At 36.2% G+C, this 21,144-nt stretch overlaps 2 protein-coding genes across 3 annotated transcripts; one reads left to right on the top strand and one right to left on the bottom strand.

The window, feature by feature from the left end:
- The first annotated feature begins 2,996 nt into the window (after positions 1-2,996).
- LOC141698098 (protein HLB1) lies at positions 2,997-16,621 on the top strand. The gene is made up of 14 exons (XM_074502711.1): positions 2,997-3,497; positions 4,896-5,012; positions 5,397-5,466; positions 5,562-5,675; positions 6,070-6,153; positions 6,762-6,812; positions 7,185-7,214; positions 7,373-7,435; positions 7,697-7,762; positions 8,480-8,608; positions 8,748-8,783; positions 14,702-14,821; positions 15,301-15,489; positions 16,301-16,621. The coding sequence occupies exons 1-14, from the start codon at positions 3,067-3,069 to the stop codon at positions 16,406-16,408; spliced, it is 1,608 nt and encodes a 535-aa protein (XP_074358812.1). The 5' UTR covers positions 2,997-3,066; the 3' UTR covers positions 16,409-16,621.
- On the bottom strand, positions 16,300-19,782 carry LOC141698097 (metal-nicotianamine transporter YSL3). 2 transcript variants are annotated; one of them, XM_074502709.1, is made up of 8 exons: positions 19,590-19,782; positions 19,095-19,483; positions 18,826-18,998; positions 18,648-18,742; positions 18,426-18,560; positions 18,142-18,331; positions 17,894-18,008; positions 16,300-17,806 (listed from the first exon to the last, which is right to left on the bottom strand). In XM_074502709.1, the coding sequence occupies exons 2-8, from the start codon at positions 19,453-19,455 to the stop codon at positions 16,878-16,880; spliced, it is 1,998 nt and encodes a 665-aa protein (XP_074358810.1). In that variant the 5' UTR covers positions 19,456-19,483; positions 19,590-19,782; the 3' UTR covers positions 16,300-16,877. The 2 variants fall into 2 exon arrangements, with proteins under 2 accessions (XP_074358810.1, XP_074358811.1); XM_074502710.1 differs by having other exon boundaries at positions 16,300-17,803.
- Positions 19,783-21,144: the final 1,362 nt, after the last annotated feature.

Genomic DNA, 21,144 nt, shown 5'->3' with positions numbered 1-21,144 from the left:
TATTCATGATAAATTATATTATTTATATACTTTATTGTTGGATTAATGAAAGAATATATTATAAGTACACTATATATTTGGATAACGTTGATAAAATATATTATTCTATAAACATGTCTATTTTTCGCCGAACTCAAGTGTTTTAAATGAAGTAATATTTTCATAAAATATTTTATGCAAACTAATATATTTTTACGATGATCTAGTTGCTAACATACATAATCTTCAGAATCTCTAATAAAACTCGATCCGATTTAAATTAGAAAAAAGCTCGTCCCGAAAAAGAAGCCTGGTGAGGCCCGCCTCGAGGGCCCAAGCGGGCTCTGATATTTTCGGAAAGTCCAGCCCGACCCGGTCAAAGTCAAAGACTGAAAAGCCCGACTCGGTCAAAGCCCGGGCTTTTTAAGGTCCGGTCAAAAGCCGGCCCGGTGGCCCTTTTGTGCATCTCTATACTGTATTGGCTATTTATATTTACGGAATATTGGTACCCCGTTGGATCATACCTGATATAAAAATAGAATACTTATTCATTAAGTATTAACAAAATTGATCCCATTCGGTATCAGTTTGAGGATAATTATCAAAACGAAGCTTTCTGTAAATACAGTCTTGGTCTCAGCGCTTGGGTTACACAAATTACGAGAAGATAATATAATAATTTAATCAAAATATCCCATTTCTCGAAAATATGGGTTTTATCGATTTACCGAAACGAATATTGTATCGAAAATTTTGCGTCGGGACTCGCACGGGTAAAACCGTACTCCGGATCGAAAAAGTTAAAACACGGAAAATGCTCGAAATAATCAAAATAGGTTAGAAAGGAGTTTTTCCGAGACTTCTCGGTTGTAAAAACTTAAAAACGATTAAAGTCGGTTGATTCCTGATTATACAAAATAATTTATAAATACTCAGAAAAATAATTTATTAAATCCATAAATCCTTTATAAAATTATATAACAATATAAAAATTAATATAAAAATAACAAAATTATCTATACTTTATAAAAATTAAAATACTCAAATTTTATCACATTTAAACATCCAAACACAAATACCAATCAACAAATAATTCACCAGTCACAGAATATTTATTAACTGATTAAAAATAATTACACGATATATCCCGGATATTACATAAACGATGTGTGGTGGTGTCTTTTACAACGGCTGGAAACCTATCTCAAAGAGGGGTACCTTTTTTACACCCACGAAAACATCGGTTCAGAATTTTGTTTACATCGGCTTAAAACCAATGCCTATTAACGTTTTTCTCGTAGTGTTAGAAGGGTATATTTGTAACTTACCAAATAGATCATTAATAAGGTTAGAAGGGTATATTTGTAACTTACTAAATATATTGATAGATTGAAAAGCCATGTTAACATAAATTAATGCGTATTATCATAAAACATGTGTCATATATGCACATATCTTTTTTCAATATTATATACTCCCTTAGTTTCACTGGATTCTTTATGTACTTTTTTTCTCATGCTTGACACGCATTTTAAGACTACTATAAAATATAGTTATATAATTTATTTTTAGAATTTTCTTTTTCTGTATAAAAGTTTAAACATTTTATATTTATTTAAAAGAAAAAAATTTATAAAATTATTTAGAGAACCATGTTTACGGGAGTTTTAAAATGCGTGTCGATTTCACGTTCCTTCCCTAATGTAAACATCCCAGTCTCACTCAGAGAGTAACTTTTAAAAAAATTACTTTAAATTGAAATCTTAAATTTGCTTATTTAAAATGTTAAAATGATATAATTTCATGATAAATATGTTAATACTTGTATATTTCTTAATTTTTTTTTAATAGGAGATATTCATATTTCCCGAAGAATTTTTTGAAAGTCGAAGGATTAGGTTCGACTAAACAGCGACGTTGTGTGCGATTCGATTATTCGGACTGGCCGCTCGTGGTGTTGTATCCCAGTTGGTTATAAAGAGTAGTTAGGGTTGGGTCTGATGAGTTGAAGAATTTTCTTTCGTTTATGGTTGAGGTCTAATGAGATGATGACCGGCAGCTTGTCCAAGGTTTGGGTAAATATTTAATTTGCAGAAAATATTTGTAAAATAAGATTAACATATGTAATTGTTTCAACCTCATATATAATCTCATATGCAACTCGTGTCCGTTTTTTTGTAAATATTTTCATAAAAGATGGTAATTTTTGGTTAATTCAATTGTGTAATTAGGTTTGGGCTTTGTATCAGACGTTTACATGTTGACATTTTTGCTAATTGCTAGCCATTTACCTCCCATTTGTTTACCCTTTTCTTTTTTGATATTTTTTTCAATTATTTATATTTCAAAAATTTCTAGTAAAGTTTTTATAATATAAAAAGTAATTATATCAACTATTTCTCTCCACTATACCCAATTTATACATATAATATTAATCGGTCTAATTATTTTATTCATTTTTTTAACTTCGTCCACTATTTTATCATTTTTCTTAATCACCGTGCCCAACTCAAATGTAAAAAAAGGAGGGAGGGAGTATATAACAAGCGTAGGTGTTGGGATTAATCAAATTATATATCACATATCATTTATTTGAATTAAGTTTAATTTTAATATTTTTTATATTTAAAAATCATTTCACTTAATTATTTATATTATTTTGATTGTACATATCTATACTATCTATATATACTATATTTTATTATCAAAAAAAAAAATTATACTACATTTTTTTGTTGGTTAGTTGGTCGGTGAGTTAATTCCAATTTTAATTGATATTTTAGTCAATTTTTTTAATCAAATTAAATAAGAATACATATTGAACTTTATATATACTTATTAATATTAAAATCAATTTTTTCTACCAATTTAAATTATAATTATATGAAACTCAATATTATTCAAAATATTTAGAAAATATTAAAAATAAAGTTAAAATCTTTAGCTTTCAATAAAATAAAAAAACTTAAAATATTTAGAAGTTACTCTCAATTAGAAGTTGGTTAAGCTTATTAGTTGATTCATACACAAATAACCTTGAAAAATATTTGATTCACATCAACACCTCCTCCGCCAAGTGATATCAACATGTCCGGCGAAGGATCCGAATCAAAACCCGCCTACACCCAAATCCAACCCGAAACCGACCCAGATCCCGATCTCAACCCCCCCACTCACACCAATATCAATTCCCAACCAATCCCATTGCCGGAATTAGAAGCCTCGCCGGAATCACAGCCGGAATCTACGCCGGAAAATGAAACTGAGCCGGAATTACAACCCAATTACACTCCGATCAAAACCCAAGAAAGCCCACCTCCGGAAATTGCGCCGGAGTCACTACCGGAACTGGGTAATGCCGGTGATGAATTGAAGGTGGGTGATGAGGTCAGCGGTGAACCGGTACCTGTTGAAGAGAAGAAAGGGGAAGGGAATAGGACATTGACAATGAGAGAGTTGTTGGATGAGTTGAAGACTGAGGAACAATCTGAAGATCATGCTTCTGCCACTCCTCTCAGGTCATTTCTCGAAAATTACTCTGTTATGTGTTTGTGTGTTTCGGTTTTAGTGTTGCGATTAATTGTGAATGTTTTGTGATTCTTGTGTGATTAGTTTATTAGTTTATGTAATGTATTTGTTGTGCGTAAAGAGAGATGTAAATGACTAAATGTTGAGATTTTAAGTAATGTAGGTCATTTCTTGAAAATTGCTCTTTTATGTGTGGTTTTATTTTAGGATGCGGTTAATTTTGGTTGTTTTGTGATTCTTGTGTGATTAGTTTATGTATGTATTTGTTGTGCGTAAATTGAAATGTTAATGGCTAAATATTGAGACTTTAAGTAATGTAGGTCATTTCTCGAAGTTGTGTGTTTTTCGGTTTTAGTGTTGCGGAAGGTTTTGTGATTCTTGTGCGATTAGTTTATGTAGTGTGTTTGTTGTGTGTGAAGAGAAAAGTAAATTACTAAATATTGACACTTTAAATAATGTAGGCCATTTCTTTAAAATTGCCATGTTATGTGTGTGTTTCGATTTTAGTTTTGTGGTTAATTTTGAAGGTTTTGTGATTCTTGCTCGATTAGTTTATGTAATGTGTTGGTTGTGCCTAAAGAGAAATGCAAGTGACTAAATATTGAGATTTTAAGTAATGTAGGTCATTTCTCGAAAATCACTTTGTTATGTGTGTTTCGATTTTAGTGGTGCGGATGATTATGAAGGTTTTTTTATTCTTGCGTGATTAATTTCTGTAATGTATTGTTGTGCGTAAAGAGAAATGTCAATGACTAAATATTGAGACTTTAAGTAATGTGGGTCATACTCGAAAATTGCTCTGTTATGAGTGTGTTTTGATTTTAGTGTTGTGGTTAATTATGAAGCTTTTGTGATTCTTGGGCGATTAGTTTATGTAATGTATTTGTTGTGCGTGGAGAAAAGTGTAAATGACCAGATACTGTCATTTTAAGGAATGTGATCCAAGATTCTACAATTTGGAAAGATGGGTCGAAATTACTACATAGGCATATTAGGTGAAAGAAGGAATCTTGGAAGATAAGGTTATTGCAATGCTGGTAATGCTGGAAAGTTTTTAGGAGATGTGCATCAAGAAGATGATGTGTATACATGTGGTAAAAAAAATGGTAATATGGGTAATATATTTTAAAAATGCGGTAAAAGAGGATATGACGTTCGATAAAGAATCGGCTATTGAGTATAATGTCCGCTTATGAGTACATTTTTATCGTATGTTCTTTTAAAGAGTAGTTTACTAATTTCTTTGTCATGCTGTCGATTGATGACTGAAAGCTCGTTTTTGGTAATTATCAGGAAATATATAAATTCTAACTACGAAGAAGTTTCGCTTATTGAAGTTTCATACCGCTTAGATGTCCCCTTCACCCATATGTTTTTTGTTATTCCAGTCAAGAAAGCACACCACACCAACAAAATAATGCTGCTATGGATTTAATCAACGGTGTTATGAGTGCAGACGAGGAAGGGCGGTCCCGGCAACGAATACTTACTTTTGCCGCACAGAGGTAGACCTGCCATGTCTACTTCTGACTTTTCATTGCATTAAATATCGTGATAGAAATATAGCAGAATTAATTTCTTAGGCTCTTAGTGACCTTTTATGCCTGCCATCCTTAAAAACAGTTAACATTTTACAAAGTGAACATCATATAGTGGAAGAGTGGGCGATTTTTTTCACGTTTTTGGGGAGTGGTTGGTTGAAGGTTAATTTACTTTTAATTCCTGATAAGATTATAATTTGGATCATGTCCTGTGAAGCGTAAACTGATATTAGTTAGGTTGATTACATACTTCAGTCTTGAACCCAAGATTTTGAAAACTTGTGCAATGGAAGTTTCTAGATAGCATACATTTGTAATTTTACGTATGCACTTTGATGCTATTTGCAGATATGCTAGTACAGTAGAGAGAAATCCAGAGGATTATGACGCTCTTTACAATTGGGCTCTGGTTCTTCAGGTCCTTTGCTGTGAAGTTTTTTGATGTATTTATTAACAAGATGTTCAGTGTACATGCTTTTCATTTAATCACCACAATTCTACTATTCCTTGCAGGAAAGTGCAGATAATGTTAGTCCAGATTCCAGTTCTCCCTCTAAAGATGCTTTACTTGAAGAGGCGTGCAAAAAGTATGCAGATGCAACACGTCTTTGCCCTACGCTTCATGATGTATGTACTAAATCTCACCTCACCAATTTATTTTTATTCATCAGAATGTCTTATTTCCAGCATGTGTCGTCATGATTTAGGGTCAGTGGGTACTTTTTGTAATTGAGCCATTGCATATAGTCTGCAGTCCAACTGGACTGTCAAGAGCATATGTTTTACTGTATTAGTAAAATTTTAATTTATACAACTTGATCGGACAGGCTTCTACATTCAAGTTTGTCCCATACTTGACAGAGAAAATAAACCAAAACAACTTCATAGTTCATTCCTTTTGAAGTTGGTTTATCCCACTCAAGCATTTATAACTACGAGTAGCATTTTCAAAAATGTGCATATATCCTCTGTTGTGGTTGTCTCCTAAATCATATATTTAATTCTTGTTGTTTTCAAATAGGCATTTTATAATTGGGCTATAGCTATTTCTGATCGAGCAAAGATGCGTGGCCGTACAAAGGAAGCTGAAGAACTATGGAAACAGGTACAAACATTAAATGTTCTCATGTTATATTCTCATACTCGGTGTTATTCGAGGCAAGAGGCATACTAAGGGATAAGGTGCAGAATTTCTCTTGCCATGTGCCTCACTGAAGTGAGGACCGAGGAGCACAAAAAATAAAAAATGATTTATAGGTCTATGAATATAAATAATAAATTTAAACTCAATATATGTCAAATGAAGCATGTTAATGAGATATATATGAACCAAATAAAACTGAAATGAGAAAAAAAATTACTAACTTTATTAAATGTATAAAATTAAGAAACTAGTCATTACCTTAAATCAGAATAATATTTCCAATTACAATAATAATTTTCTAAAAAAAGAAGATAAACTGAAATAAAATATACGAGGTGAACACATACAAAATAATGATTATCATTTTAATTTCTTTGCCAAGGTTTTAAAAGATATCGTAGTATGTAAGTTTGGGTGTCCTTTTAAGTAGATACATTTCTAGTAGGTGAATAATCAGCTTAGGGTTATTGTTACAAAAATGTGAATATAGTACCTGTTTTTACATGAAAGTTGACATATTCATTTTCATGATCATCGAAATTAGTGTGTTAATTCCCTTCTGTTTACAGGCAGCGAAAAACTATGAGCAAGCCGTAAAACTCAATTGGAACAGTCCGCAGGTAACATTTGACAAAAAATTGATTTAGTCATCTCTTCTATTCTATTATATATATATGTTCTTTATCATGTATGTTTTTTTAAGAGCAAATAATACACGATAAGCCTTGTCACCCATTCGTTTTTCCTCCTTGACATGCTATATCAGTCTTTATGTAGATCTGAAAACTGTTTTTCATTGAATGCTTTTCTTCCATCATTTCCATGTGGTTCAAGACTTTAATTTCTTATCTCCCTCCACTGCTTTTCTTTTCTTTTAGTCTCCTCTCTTTATAAAATTTTATCTTTCTATAGGGAAATATAAAACAATTATATCAATCTGTACTCTGTAGTAGTTCTAATAGTTCTAATTCATGAAAAGCTACTTATTTCAGGCACTCAACAACTGGGGTCTTGCTCTGCAGGTACTATTAATTTGAAAATAGTTTTTATACGGTCACTCACTGTTGGAGTGATTTCACATGATATTTTAAGTTCATCCTTTGAAGAATTTCCTTAAACAATGGATTTTATTAACACTTTTAATTTTAATATATATATCTTACTATTTCCCTGCATTCAGGAACTTAGTGTAATTGTTCCTGCACGAGAGAAGTATACTATTGTAAAAGCTGCCATAAGCAAGGTACTATATTTCTTGGAATTTTCGTGTTATTTGAAAACAAGGTCTACATTCATATGTATATACTATGTGTATCTTTCTTTTTACTTGTTTGATACGCCCTCAGTTTCATAAGGAGATGCCTGTCTGAAAATTTAGCACATAATAAGGTTATAGGCTATGCTTGTTTGCAAGGACTATGCCTGTGGAATGAATGTAACATTTAGTTTTATTTCCTTGATTTTTCTAACATTCTATTGCATGTCATTATTATTCTTATTGCAGTTCCGTTCAGCAATACAGTTGCAATTTGATTTCCACAGGGCAATCTACAATCTAGGGACAGTTCTGGTCAGTATATAACTATTACTTCTTTTTTTTACATTATGCTACAGTATAACAATCGTTTGTTGATCTCCAGCGAGTCCAGTTTGATATTTCTATAAAAAAAATTGGCAATTCTGATTTTCGTCAAGTTATTATGAAGCCATGTGAGATTCTAAACTTACACAAACCGTAGTGGCGGCGCCCCAGTTTGCCCAAATTTATGTACTCGACAGCCATAAGTGATTTCCTTTTGTGGAATGTGAAACCATTACAAAGACTAGGCAACAATAAAGCCAGCAGTTCACTGTAATACTCAACTGAACCAATGAACACCTTAACAATTAACTTTAGATCTAAATACAAAGAGGCTTGAAAAGGAGGAACAATAGTTCTGACGAGGGGTGAAAGCGGGAATTAAGATAAGAAAGTGGGTGGAATAAAGAAGATTAGTGCTTTTCCTACTCCAATTATAGTCAAATCTAGCTTAATATTTGTTTTTATCGTAATGTTAATAAATATTTTGGTGATATATAGAGTTCTCCATTAGGTTTATAACAATTAACAACATTCATTGAACATGTGTTTCTTCTCTTTATCGGCTTGACAAATGCTGAGGCTTAGTATAAATAAGAGTAATCATGCATATCAGAGCACATTTGTGCACTGAATAATTGGATACTTACTATTTTGGATATTTCATATTTGATTGCACGGGGTTTTCATTTTTCCCATAAATTGTAGTATGGATTAGCAGAGGACACGTCAAGAAGTGGGTTGCCAGTCAACGGAGATGATGTATCCTCCAATGAGCTATACAGTCAATCTGCCATCTACATTGCAGCTGCTCATGCATTGAAACCTAATTACTCGGTAAGTACCTAGCGTTATCATTAGTTAGTTTTTCAGCTTCTGCAAAAATATTCGCTTGTGTAATTTTGTTCAAGTCATATTTAGGGGGATTTTTTTTTGTATGCTGACATTTCATATTATGTCAAAATATTTCTTACAGGTTTATACTAGTGCCTTGAAGCTGGTGCGCTCTATGGTTAGTTATTATGCTAATTGTACATAATCTTTTCGATTTTGGCACGTAGAATATCTTTTAGATTTTAAAGTTAATTGTTTAAGCATTTTTCCCTATATTAAAGCTTGTGCTCCTTTGCACTATTCTTCATATCAGTGATGTTCTTGTCTGGACATGAGAAATGAGAAGCCAAAGTGGTATCCTGTGCAATACCTCAGATGCTAATAGATGAATCACACAGTGTAACTGAATAATCAGATGCACTAATAATATGGAAGTACTAGTAATTTAGGTTCATACAATATGATAAGCTATTGGACTTTCGAGAGGCCAATTCTCTCCAGCTAAACAACTGTAAAACAAAGTAATCGATACTCTAAACCCTACGCCCAATTCCCTTTTGTTACTCCAGTTCCACAAGACCATTCTACCCCTGACTTCTATTGTTATATCTTATCAGCCCTTTGACTCTGTTGCCGACTCTTGTCCTCTTTATCAGCTGCTGATTTTACCACTTTACCCTTCTGGTTCTTTCTTGTTCTTGTATACACTAGCAGTGACTTTCCTTTATCTGAATTCATCACATTACCCCTCACCCAGACATCTACCTTGTCCTCAAGGTGGAACTTAGGGAACTTCTGAGCCACCTTTTTCACCATTTCCCATGTTGCCTCATACCTGGGCAGGTCCTTCCACTTGATCAGTGCCTCCAGTTGTAAACCCTCCCCAGTCTGGACTTGGCGTACCTCTAAAACCTGCTCTGGCTCTACCACCAACTCAGTGGTTCCCACGGCCTTTTTAAGTTGCGACACATGAAACACGAGCTTACTGTACTCCGGCAAACCCAATTTATAAGCAACTCTCCCAATACGCTGTATAATTTTAAATGGCCCGTAAAAGCAGGCTGCTAGTTACTCCCAGGGCCTTCTCGCTAGAGATTGTTGCCCATATGGCTGGAGCTTAAGGTACACTAGATCCCTCATTGAAAATTCTACATCTCGCCGTTTGTTGTCTGCATTTGCTTTCATTATGTGTTGTGCTTTCAGCAAGTGGAACTGCAGCTCCACCAACAGCCTATCACGTTCCTGCAAAAATTCATCCAAACTGTCTACTGGTGTATATCCCCTGTCCAACCTGACCACGTGAGGTGGTTCTCTGCCATACACAATTTTAAACGGGCTGAACTTAGTAGAACAATGAGGTGACGTGTTGTAAGAAAATTCGGCCCACGGTAGCCATTTAGCCCAAGACGGGTTTATTCTGGATAAAACAACGTAAATACGTTTCCAAACTCTTATTCACAATTTCCGTTTGCCCGTCCGTTTGCGGGTGATATGCCGTGCTCTTTTTAACGCTGTACCATGTAATTTGAACAACTCTTTCCAAAAAGTACTCATGAAAATACGATCTCTATCCGAAATGATTGAAGCGGGAATCCCATGCAACCTCACCACCTCCTTAATAAACATTGCAACGGCTGTGAAAGCATCAAATGGATGTTTTAATCCAATAAAATGTTCGTATTTAGAAAAATGATCCACGCCAACTAATGTAGCATTAATCCCTTGTGACATGGGTAACCCTTCTACAAAATCCAGCGACACCTCTTCCCACACCAACGTAGGAATATTGAGTGGTTGTAACAGCCCGGCTGGCAACTGCTGAGAAACTTTCTGCTGTTGGCATACCTGACACTTCTGTACATACAATTTGACATCTTGCCTCATACCAATCCAAAACCAGTTGGTAGCCATTCTAAGATAAGTCTGTATCTCCCCGGAATGACCTCCCATTGCAGCAGCATGATATTCGTGTAACAGGCCTGGAATTAGCTTTGACCTTCGAGGTAAAAGACACCTCCCTTTATACAACAATCTATTGTCCACCCAATAGAAGTGCTTATACTGTTGAGAACCTGCTGCTAACTCCCATTTAATCCGCTGAATGTCAGCATCTGTAGTTGACTCAGCTTCTAACACTTCCCAAGACACTATTGGAGTTGCCACCATCTCATTCAAAGCCACTTCCCCCGCCCGCTTACGTGACAACGCATCTGCCACTTTATTTGATGTCCCCGGTTTGAATTGAATCTCAAAGTCAAATCCCAAAAGCTTAGTAACCCATTTTTGATGATCCGGGTTTACCTCTCTTTGTTGCGTCAAGAACCTTAGACTTTGCTGATCGGATCAGATAATAAAATGTCGCCCCAACAAATAATGCTTCCACTTGTGAATTGCAAGACAAATTGCAATCAACTCTTTTTCATAAATAGACTTTTGTTGAGCCCTCACTCCCAACAACTTACTGAAATACACAATGGGCTGATTCGCTTGCATTAATACAGCCCGCAACCCATACCCGGATGCGTCGGTTTCTAACACAAAAGGCAGCTTGAAATCTGGCATTTTTAGAACAGGTGGACTGATCATGGCAGATTTAAGCCTCTCAAATGATTCTGTAGCAGTTGTACTCCACCCGAAATTGTCTTTTTTTAATTGTTCGGCAAGTGGTTGCGCAATTTGAGCATAATTAGCAACAAATTTGTGGTAATAACCCGTCAGTCCTAAGAACCCCTGCAACTCCCTAAAACTACCCGGTTGAGGCCACTCCACGATAGCTTGAACCTTTTCTCGATCCACCTCCACTCCTTGGACAGAAATTAGATGACAAATACCCAATTCTCGATTTTCCAAACTCACATGTTTTTTGTTTACGAACAAAGAATGGCAGCCTAGTGTCTCCAACACCTTTTGTAAGTGTCTTTGATGTTCTTCCTCATTTCGGCTATAGACAAGGATGTCATCGAAAAAAACCAACACAAATTTCTAAAGGTAAGGTCGGAAAATATCATTCATCAATGATTGAAAAGTAGCCGGCCCGGCCCATTCATCATGCCAAATGGTAACACTAAGAACTCATAGTGTCCATCATGAGTACGAAATGCGGTCTTATGTGTATCTTCCGACTTTACCAAAATTTGATGGTAACCGGCCTTTAGATCCAACTTACAAAACACCCCAGACCCATGTAATTCATCCAACAACTCGTCAATCACGGAAATCAGGTACTTGTCGGGCGCCATCTCCTTATTCAAAGCTCTATAGTCCACGCAAAACCGCCATGACCCATCCTTTTTTTCACCAACTATACGGGGCTCCAAAATGGACTAGTCGAAGGTTTTATAATCCCTGCCTCAAGCATTTCACGAATCAATCTTTCTATTTCATCTTTTTGTGATTGGGGATATCTATAAGGACGTACCCCAACCGGGTTGCATCCATCGTTAAGGGCTATAGCATGTTCATGATTGCGGCTAGGAGGTAACCCCACTGGACTGTCAAATACCCTGCTATGTTGCTCCAGAACCTCTGCCAAAAACTAAGGATCAGTTTGTTTCTCCTCGCTAATACCGTCCTGGTAAGTGGCCTCCATACGACTGCATTCCACCCAAAAACCACCCCCATTTTTTTAATACCCTTTAACATTGCCTTCAAAGACACCTGTGATCTCATTAATGTTCGATACCCCACCAAAGTGATCATCTCTCCCTTCATTTCAAACTTCATAACCTGATTTTTCCAATCTGTGAGAATAACTACCAATTTTTCTAACCATTGTATCCCCAAAATAATAACTGAGCTACCTATTGTTAATGGTAGGAAATCTTCAACAATCTCGACACCTCCATCCAGCTGCAACGTGACCTCCTTACATACACCTTCCCCCTTAATTGGCTCCCCATTACCCAAAGATACCCCAAAACTCCCATATTTCGTAACCAATACCCCTGCTCGTGTCACGGTCTCAAATGAAATGAATTTGTGGGTTGCTCCCGGGTCGATCATCACAATAACTTCGTGATCCCCGAGCAACCCTTTTAGCTTCATTGTCTTTGGATTGGACAATCCAATGACCGAATTTAATGACACCTCCGTCATCAGCTCTTCCGGTGGTGATTGTGGACTGTCTATACCTTCCCTTCTATGTCCCCTTCTTCCTCTTCTATTAACATAACACTGAGCTCCCGTTTAGCACATCTATGTCCTATCATCCATTTTGCGTCACACCTACAACACAACCCCTTGACTCTTTTTTCTTGCAACTCTTTTTCCGTCAGTCGTTTCATCTCCCCAACTGTCGACAGTGCGGGCACTGTTTTTGGGGACGGCACGGAAGCCTGTGAGGATGACGAACAAGTGCTCCAACCCCTGGATATAGATGGACAGGTGGGGACTCCTCCTGAGTACTGCTGTCCAGTTGACATAGCCCCGCTACATTGACAAGCCACCAGTTTTGATATTACTCAGTCCAAACTTGCGGTAACCCGTCAACTTGAACTTTTCTTCAACCCTAACAGCCTGCTCCATAGCTTGTTCCAAACAGATAGGATGTAATAATCTCACTTCTGCCTTGATTTCCTCTTCAAGGCCATTAATAAAATGCCCCAACAACATTTCCTCTGACACATGCTCTTGCGGAGCTGCTGTTTCGATGAATTTTCTACAAAATTCATTCACCGAAGCTGTTTGAGTTGTTGATGGCCACTGCCCGTAGAACGAACCCCCATTGTTAGGACGAAATTGACGAAGCAAAAACACTTTTAAATCAGCCCAGCATCGTATAGGATGACACTTATTTTCCCATTGGTACCAGCATCTCCAACATCTCTTCTTCAGATAATCTGTAAAACGAAAAATAGCGTTCTACCCGCAATATCCAGCCATCCGGATCATGTCCATCAAAAATAGACATATCTAGTTTGCGGTAGCTCCAGTTTCCATAACCCCCATTATTACTCCCTGGACCACCCCCAGACCCCCCTCCTACGAAACTACTTCCAGCCAAATTTCGCCCCCCAAACTCCCACTACCGTCATTCTTACCCAACGGACTCGCCCCAAGGTTAAGTGCGGCCGAGCCCAGATTGTTTACGCCCACATCGACTCCTTCCTGAGGAGGTACTGGTATAGATTGGAGATTTGTGAGAGAAGAGCGTACCTCAGTTTGGAATTTCAGTTGTTCATTCCTCATAGTATTGATGAGTGACTCGTTATACTCCCTGCTGCGATTAATTCGCCCCTCAAGCCTACCTGCCATAGATTCAATTTCAGCCCCTAGTTGTTTCGTTGCCATCTCTTGCCCCTCCATCAACACCTCTGTCAAAGAATGACGCGTTGCCTCCATAGCAGTCTCTACAGCCTTCGACACCAGCTCCTTCATAGACTCCTCCATCCCCGCGAGTTTCTCTTCTACCAGATCTAGTCGTTGCGCCGTCGGAGGTCCCATCAGAATGAAGCGCTCTGATACCAATTTGCAATATTTCAGATGCTAATAGATGAATCACACTGTGTAACTGAATAAGCAGATGCACTAATAATATGGAAGTAATAATTTAGGTTCATACAATACGATAAGCTATTGGACTTTCGAGAGGCCAATTCTCTCCAGCTAAACAACGGTAAAACAATGTAATCGATACTCCAAACCGTACGCCCAATTCCCTTTTGTTACTCCAGTTCCACAAGACTATTCTACCCCTGACTTCAATTGTTATATCTTATCAGCCCTTTGACTCTGTTGCTGACTCTTGTCCTCTTTATCAGCTGCTGATTTTACCACTTAACCCTTCCGGTTCTTTCTTGTTCTTGTATGCACTAGCAGTGACTTTCCTTTATCTGAATTCATCACATCCTGTCACAGTTAACCTATTCATTTATGATTAAATGCTGCATTATCTTCGAACTTTGTTAATTATATATCTCTGTAGAACTACTGATGTCCAAGGCCACACTGTATTATGTGCATGTGCAGTATGTACAATTTGGTCCGCTCCCTGTTTTGTGCAACATTATTTTATTGGATTTTCTTCATATGTGGGATTAAAAAGCCGCATACCTTTTTACCATATAATCTCTCTAACAGGAACCGTTTGTTTTGCAGCTACCTTTACCCTACCTAAAGGTTGGATATCTTACAGCTCCACCTGCGGGGGTGCTAGTTGCACCTCATGGTGATTGGAAACGATCACAATTTGTATTGAACCATGAAGGACTTCGGCAGGTTGGATGTTATATTATTTAGTTTCAGTAAAGTTGAGAATCTTCATATACTATATACACAAAAGACAAAACTGTACATTTTAACTCTTTATTAGTTGTTTCATTCTACTTGGAAAACCTTCTTAAAAAAGTTCCTTGTCATTTAACATTTAAAAATCTACATCTATTTTACTTGACAATGACAATAAATCTTGTTATTTTAACACAAATGCTGTAACCATTTCCAGAGCCGGCTCATTTGTTACATTATATTTATTTGCGTTATTAAAAAAGTGAACTAAATTCAACAAGTTTTAAACAGCTCTTTGTAAACAAAATACATTTACCTTTACTCTGTTTTAAAGACTTTCCTTCTCCGAAAGCTCTAATTTTTACTATACCAAATCTGCATGACCTGTTTTTTCTACCCTTCAAAATCGTTGAACAAGTTTAATCTATCAACTATTTCTCTGACCTGTGCTATCTGTTTATTTTGTGCAGATTAGTAGTGCAAAGGAAAGGCCAATGCCAAGAAGCCTTTCTAATGCGAAGGATGCAGAAAACAGTCATAAGTCATCACTCGTTGAAGTTAATGTTGCAGATATTGTGTCTGTTTCACCATGTGCTGACCTGACCTTACCAGCTGGTCCTGCTCTCTGTGTTGATACAGTTCATGGATCATTTTTCTTGGTAAATGTCCTTAAATATATGCTTGCTTCGTTTCTTTCTTTACTTGGAAAGGGAAGAAACAAACAAATGTTTTGTCCTGCCACGCCACAATTATTTATTTTCCACAGTAATGCCATGTTTATTTGTAGGAGCATTACAGATTTTATGTTGTGGTGTTTTCACCTATTTCTTTAATCGTAGATTTTTGACCCTAATGGAGAGAAATTAAACTAATAGGGTTCTTAAAGTTGATTCCAGGTGGTCTCCTTGCCTAAGATAGACATCACATCACTAGGGATTTTGCGTTTGGCTTAGAACTTTGAAGAGTTTCATCTTTCCTGTAACTATTTGTACAGTATTTTTGGCTCTTTCCCTCACAAATTTAATAAATATTAGAGACGTAACCAAATCTTAGCCATCTTTTGCCAGCTTCTCCTTGTATCTCTGTTTTTCTGGAAAAACTGGAGGCGAGTCAGTCTGGATTCAGGAATGTTTCTTTTAACCGGTTTAGTGTCTTTTATGCATATTATTCGAAATTCCATTTTCATCAAAAAACGTTCTTAGTATGTTTTCACATTACTGATGCCTGTAATATTGAAAAACTCCATTAAGATCTGCTTTCTTTTCTTGCACCAAAGTGTGGCCAGCTGGCTACTATTTTACACGTGTTAGTGTGTCACGTTTAAAAGAGCCAGAATATTGTAAGCTAGATGTTTCACTAACATTTGAGCAAAGATGCACACAATAATTTTGTTTTAGTAATGATTCTTTTAGGTGATTCTTTATTACTATGAAACTAATACAGTCAATATTTGAAACTATTCTATCTCAGATTGCTGATTCATGGGAATTGTTGGATGGCTGGCTTGATGCGTTTCGTTTGGTCTACACAATATTTGCAAGGGGAAAGAGCGAGGTGCTAGCAAGTATAATTGGATAATTTGTTAGTACATCCCAAGTTGTAATTGCAACAATAATGATTTTTGTAGACATCATTTTTCTTTACGGAGACCAAGAGTATGGCATTTTTAAGACATTACTTGTACATGTTATTCAATCTCAATTACTTCAGTATTTTTTTGGTTTATCCAGTTGTGGAATGAGGAATGTATATCATACAATTTCGTCAAAATTACATCTCAATTTCAGTTTTCTTCTGTATATGAATTGTACTGTGATTATGTGTTTTGTAATGTTTTCCAGAAATCTTATAATGCTTTAAGATGGCATAAGTTGGCAAATAGTGGGGGCTATGCTGTAAAACTGACTTGAACAACTACTTATTATTCCACTTATCTTGAACTAAATATCTGGAGGTTGGATAAATTCTCAAACCTTGGACACAAAGTTTGACCTTAATAGACACCTTTTCTACTCAAGTATTCAAACAGCTATACTTTCTGTTGTAATTAAGAAGCCAGAAATGTCATGCAGATAGGAGGCCTTATCTTTGCCAGAGCAAGAATGGAGGATGGTAGGATCCAGAGTCCCTCTCCACAAATTAGCCCTGAAGCAACTGCTGGAACCATCAGCTCAGCCTTCCTTGGTTTGAGCTTTTCCCAAACAAACACAATCAGGGTTCCTATACACATACTGATTGCAAAATAGCTACCCACCAGGAAAGGAACTCCCATTGCCATTGGCAGTGGCATCCATTTCCCTATCTTCTTCGGCAACATATCTTTAACCAAATTAATGCATATAGCGAATATGAAAAACCCATAGCAGAGCTGCAAGCAATGATCAGGTAGAGCTGAAAAGCCTTCAACCCCGAGAATTGCCATGCTTCTATATATCACAGCATAAGGAGCCTTAAATTCTCCAGTAGGATTCCCTATGTCGAATGCCTTGTAGTAAAGCATGAAGCTTAGGGGAGACACCACACAACCTATTGCTGTGCCAATGCTTTGGCTCAGTAACATAGCTCGAGGAGATGTTAATGTGAGGTGCCCTGTTTTCAAATCTTGCATTAAAATGCAGGCAACAGAAACCACAGACTTGATTAGACCACAACCAGCTAACCCTGCAACAACTCCATGCTCTTTTCCTACAATTGCTGCTAGCAGGAAAAGTGCCACTTTCCCATAATTGTAAGCCATGTTAAAATCTGTTAAACCAGCTCCATAAGCATTGCAGAAGGCTAACGCGGGAGCAAAAATGTAGGCTACGATGACATAATACCATTTGAGTTCCGGGAATATGAAGGGAACTCCAATAACAGTCAAAATGCCAAAGATTATGTATCCCACAGCAGCTACCCAGAAGGGAATAGTTTCTCTTAGGAACAGTTCATTTTGCTTCAATTCACCCGTGGCTTTGTTCTGATCATTTACCTCTGCTGCAGGGCAGAAGAAGAAGTTAGAGACTTGAATGGGAGTTGAGAATGCAACGCCTTATGCAGTTTTGAGTCTATGAGGTAATTTACCTAAATGCTTGCTCTTATCTCTCATTCTGCGATGCATACTTGTGCAGGTAATAAGCAATATTTTGGTGAACATGTATAGGCCGTCACCTAGTATAAGGGCTATCGAGATAAAGGCCTGCCATTAAAACTTCAAATTGTTTTATACAAGCATACAACTTTAGTACTTTAATTTTCTAAAAGTTATTTCTAAAAAATTAGAACAGATAAACAATTAATGGAGTTCATATTTGGCAAGTATAGAGAGATACCTTGTAACCATTTAGACCTCTCATACTGCTTTCTGGTAAATCATCAGGATACCAATGTCCCTTATGTTTTTCGATAAGAGGCCACATTATACCCCATGAGATCACAGCTCCAAAAAGCAGGGACAAGTTCACTATATGAGGGCAGATCATTCCTGTTCCCACATAAGTCAAGCTAAAATCGAAGTAGAATCTACAAACAAGATAGTCTAATGAGTTTTTTTTCGATCATCAATCCCAGAATCTACTAACCATGAAATACAAACTACGAAACAGATTGCACATACGTATTCTTGTAGGCTTCCAATCCAAAAGTAGGGAAGTGTGCAAACCCACACTCTTCTTTTCCGGTGTAGAACCACTGGAAAAAACCCCAGATGAAACTAACTGAAAAGAAACGCATAAATCCACCTACTTGTTTCCTGCAATTCACATTCATCAGTTAATACTATTACAATTTAGGCCTGGTAAAATTGTGACAATAGTAATGGCCAACAGTAAATATTTACTTGGCTGATTCGTCGCCCCTGGTATGAAATCCATTAATAAGAACCGCAGTAGCCATTCCACTTGGAAATGTCAGTTTGTAATCAACAATCAAGATCTGCATATGAATATACATTTATGTAAAAGTTCTAAATACTCATCAAGTATCTGCTCTTCTCTGAAGACATCGAAAACTAGTACCTTTCGCAGAGGAATCAACGCGAAAAGACCAACAAAACAAGCTAAGAAAAGGTAGGCTGTCATCCAACCAATCTCTGGTTCCTTATATCTCCCTGCAGAAATCCCTTGACTAGCACCCCCGGTTAGCTCATACGTCTTTTTGTTCAATCCTAAAAGGTATGATCCAAATCCACCTGCAAATTCGATATACAACCAAGAAAATTGTGAGAAATAAAAGATAATTAGTAAATTCATAATAATCAATTTTACAAAAAAGCCTCAGTTCCAACCTCCAACAGCTATACTATAGCATGCAACTGAACAAGTCTGTATCATAGTATTCTCCTGTCTAGTAAACGGAGTTGTAGTAATTCCAAATTTATGCAACATCTTAGTCCAAGTACGCATGAACACAAACGCGAGAAGAGCAGCAGAGACATTCAAATTAGGAGTAATCCCGGTTGTCAGATTAAGCTTCATCGCGATAATACTGTACAAGCTCCCTATTATAATGCTTGACAGCACTCCTCTTACTGTAATCTGTTGTGTCCAGGGTTGCAGTCTTTTTCTCTCATCAACTATCTCTTCCATTTCGAAAACACCTTCTTGCAGCTGCTTATTCTCTCTGTCAGTAACTTCTCTCTCAGCCATTTCAAGCTTATATTGCTTATGGAGATATCTGCATCATTAACAAATGCACATCACTACTCTCAAACTCAAAAAAAATATTTGAAAACTGTTATAAAAAAACACACAAGTGTTTATATGTTTATGAACAACCTTACCTAGGAATTTGCAGTGCTCTTTTTGTAAATTTAATGTCAGATTCTTTCTTCTAATAGACTATTCCATTTAACAGAACTTCTCCCCTGTAGCTGACCAATAAGTTTAGCTTCATATGGGTTATGTTTATATGATTAATCTAATATATAATAGTCAATCACAAACTCTGATTCTAAAAGCTAGTACCATTTATATTTCTTCATGTATCTCTTACGAGTGAGGCAAGTTATATAAAGGCTGGTGGGGTCTAAAGTTTCGCAACCACAAGCTGGAGCGAAGTTAATATCCAAATTTATTACATCATAAATTTTTATTTGATATGATCCCTGAAATATTATTTTCGGATAATGTCGAAAAGAAATCATATTGTAGGTAGGCAGTAGGTAGTTCTCGGTTTACCGTTATCAGCTGTAAATTATGATTAATTAAAATTAGAACTCACCATACAAATTCTAAAAGTATAAAAGAATCTTTTTTTAAGCATCAATGAAATATTTTTGCAGTATTTATAATATTTTTTTAATTTAATGAAATAATCTTTATAGACGATAGTTTCTTCCTCTGGATCTCTAGTAATTAAGGTAACCTTATTCGATTAGAATTTACAATTTATATTTATTTATTATTTGAAATTTTGAATACATGATAATGCAGTGTACTTGTACTAGGTTCCAAGGCTTTTGGTAATAATTGGAAACAATTTAACTACTAACGAGTAACTAGATCTGAATTTAAGAACGTAAGCTAAAGCTCATGATGGCACGTTAACTAACATGCACAGTTGGTTGGGAGCCTCTCAATTTTTTTCTACGGCTATAGATAACTATTCAAAAAAGGGGCCTGGTTGGGGACAAAAAATTTATTGTAACATATTATATGCCTAAGACTTTTTGTTAATAGGTTTGAGTTTAATTTTTGGTCTGCACGGAGTATTTTATTTATATCTACTGGATTTTGGTGTTTAGGGGACATTTACTGATATGTACGTGAAAACATTGTGTAATATGATATCTACCAGGTCGTGAGTGAGCCAAGTTGATTCGGGCGTAATTTGAATCTATTTTAATTGAGTCGAGTCAAATCGACTCGTTTAATTAATTTAGTCTAAATTTTTGTCCGAACTCGATTAGTTTAATTTTACGAGTCAAGTCGAGTCTCCTTGTTATAAATGAGCATTACACTTAATCGAGTTTAAAACTTTACTTGAACTCGCCTCATTTAATTTCAACAGTCGAGCCGATTCAGGTCATTTAAATAAATGAGCTGAAACTTTTATCAAACTCGGCTCGTTTAACTAAAAAGCTGACTCGAGCCTAGTCACATGAGTTTTAAACGAGTTCGAGTTGGCAAGATCGCGAGCTGTAAGTCCAAGATTGTCTTAACAAATGCCCTATAAATAATATAAAATATAATGTTCTGGTGATTTAAGACAAGATTTTTGCACATCAAATTCAATAACATGTCTTATTTTTGTGCCTTATTATTAAAATAATAATATACTTAAATAATAATTGGAGGGAAATAAAAAATGTGAGAAGGAAGTGATGTTCAAAAAAT

Source organism: Apium graveolens, chromosome 11 (assembly GCF_009905375.1).
Source record: "Apium graveolens cultivar Ventura chromosome 11, ASM990537v1, whole genome shotgun sequence".
Taxonomy (NCBI): Eukaryota; Viridiplantae; Streptophyta; class Magnoliopsida; order Apiales; family Apiaceae; genus Apium; species Apium graveolens.
This window is presented reverse-complemented; position numbering and strand designations above follow the sequence as displayed.

Coding starts and splice junctions, on each gene's coding strand:
- LOC141698098 (XM_074502711.1), top strand. CDS start 3,067: ATGTCCGGCGAAGGATCCGAATCAAAACCCGCCTACACCCAAATCCAA. Junction 3,498..4,895: donor GCTTCTGCCACTCCTCTCAG/GTCATTTCTCGA, acceptor TTGTTATTCCAG/TCAAGAAAGCACACCACACC. Junction 14,822..15,300: donor ACCATGAAGGACTTCGGCAG/GTTGGATGTTAT, acceptor TATTTTGTGCAG/ATTAGTAGTGCAAAGGAAAG.
- LOC141698097 (XM_074502709.1), bottom strand. CDS start 19,455: ATGGCTGAGAGAGAAGTTACTGACAGAGAGAATAAGCAGCTGCAAGAA. Junction 18,743..18,825: donor CGTTGATTCCTCTGCGAAAG/GTACTAGTTTTC, acceptor ATTCATATGCAG/ATCTTGATTGTTGATTACAA. Junction 17,807..17,893: donor AGATAAGAGCAAGCATTTAG/GTAAATTACCTC, acceptor TCTGCCCTGCAG/CAGAGGTAAATGATCAGAAC.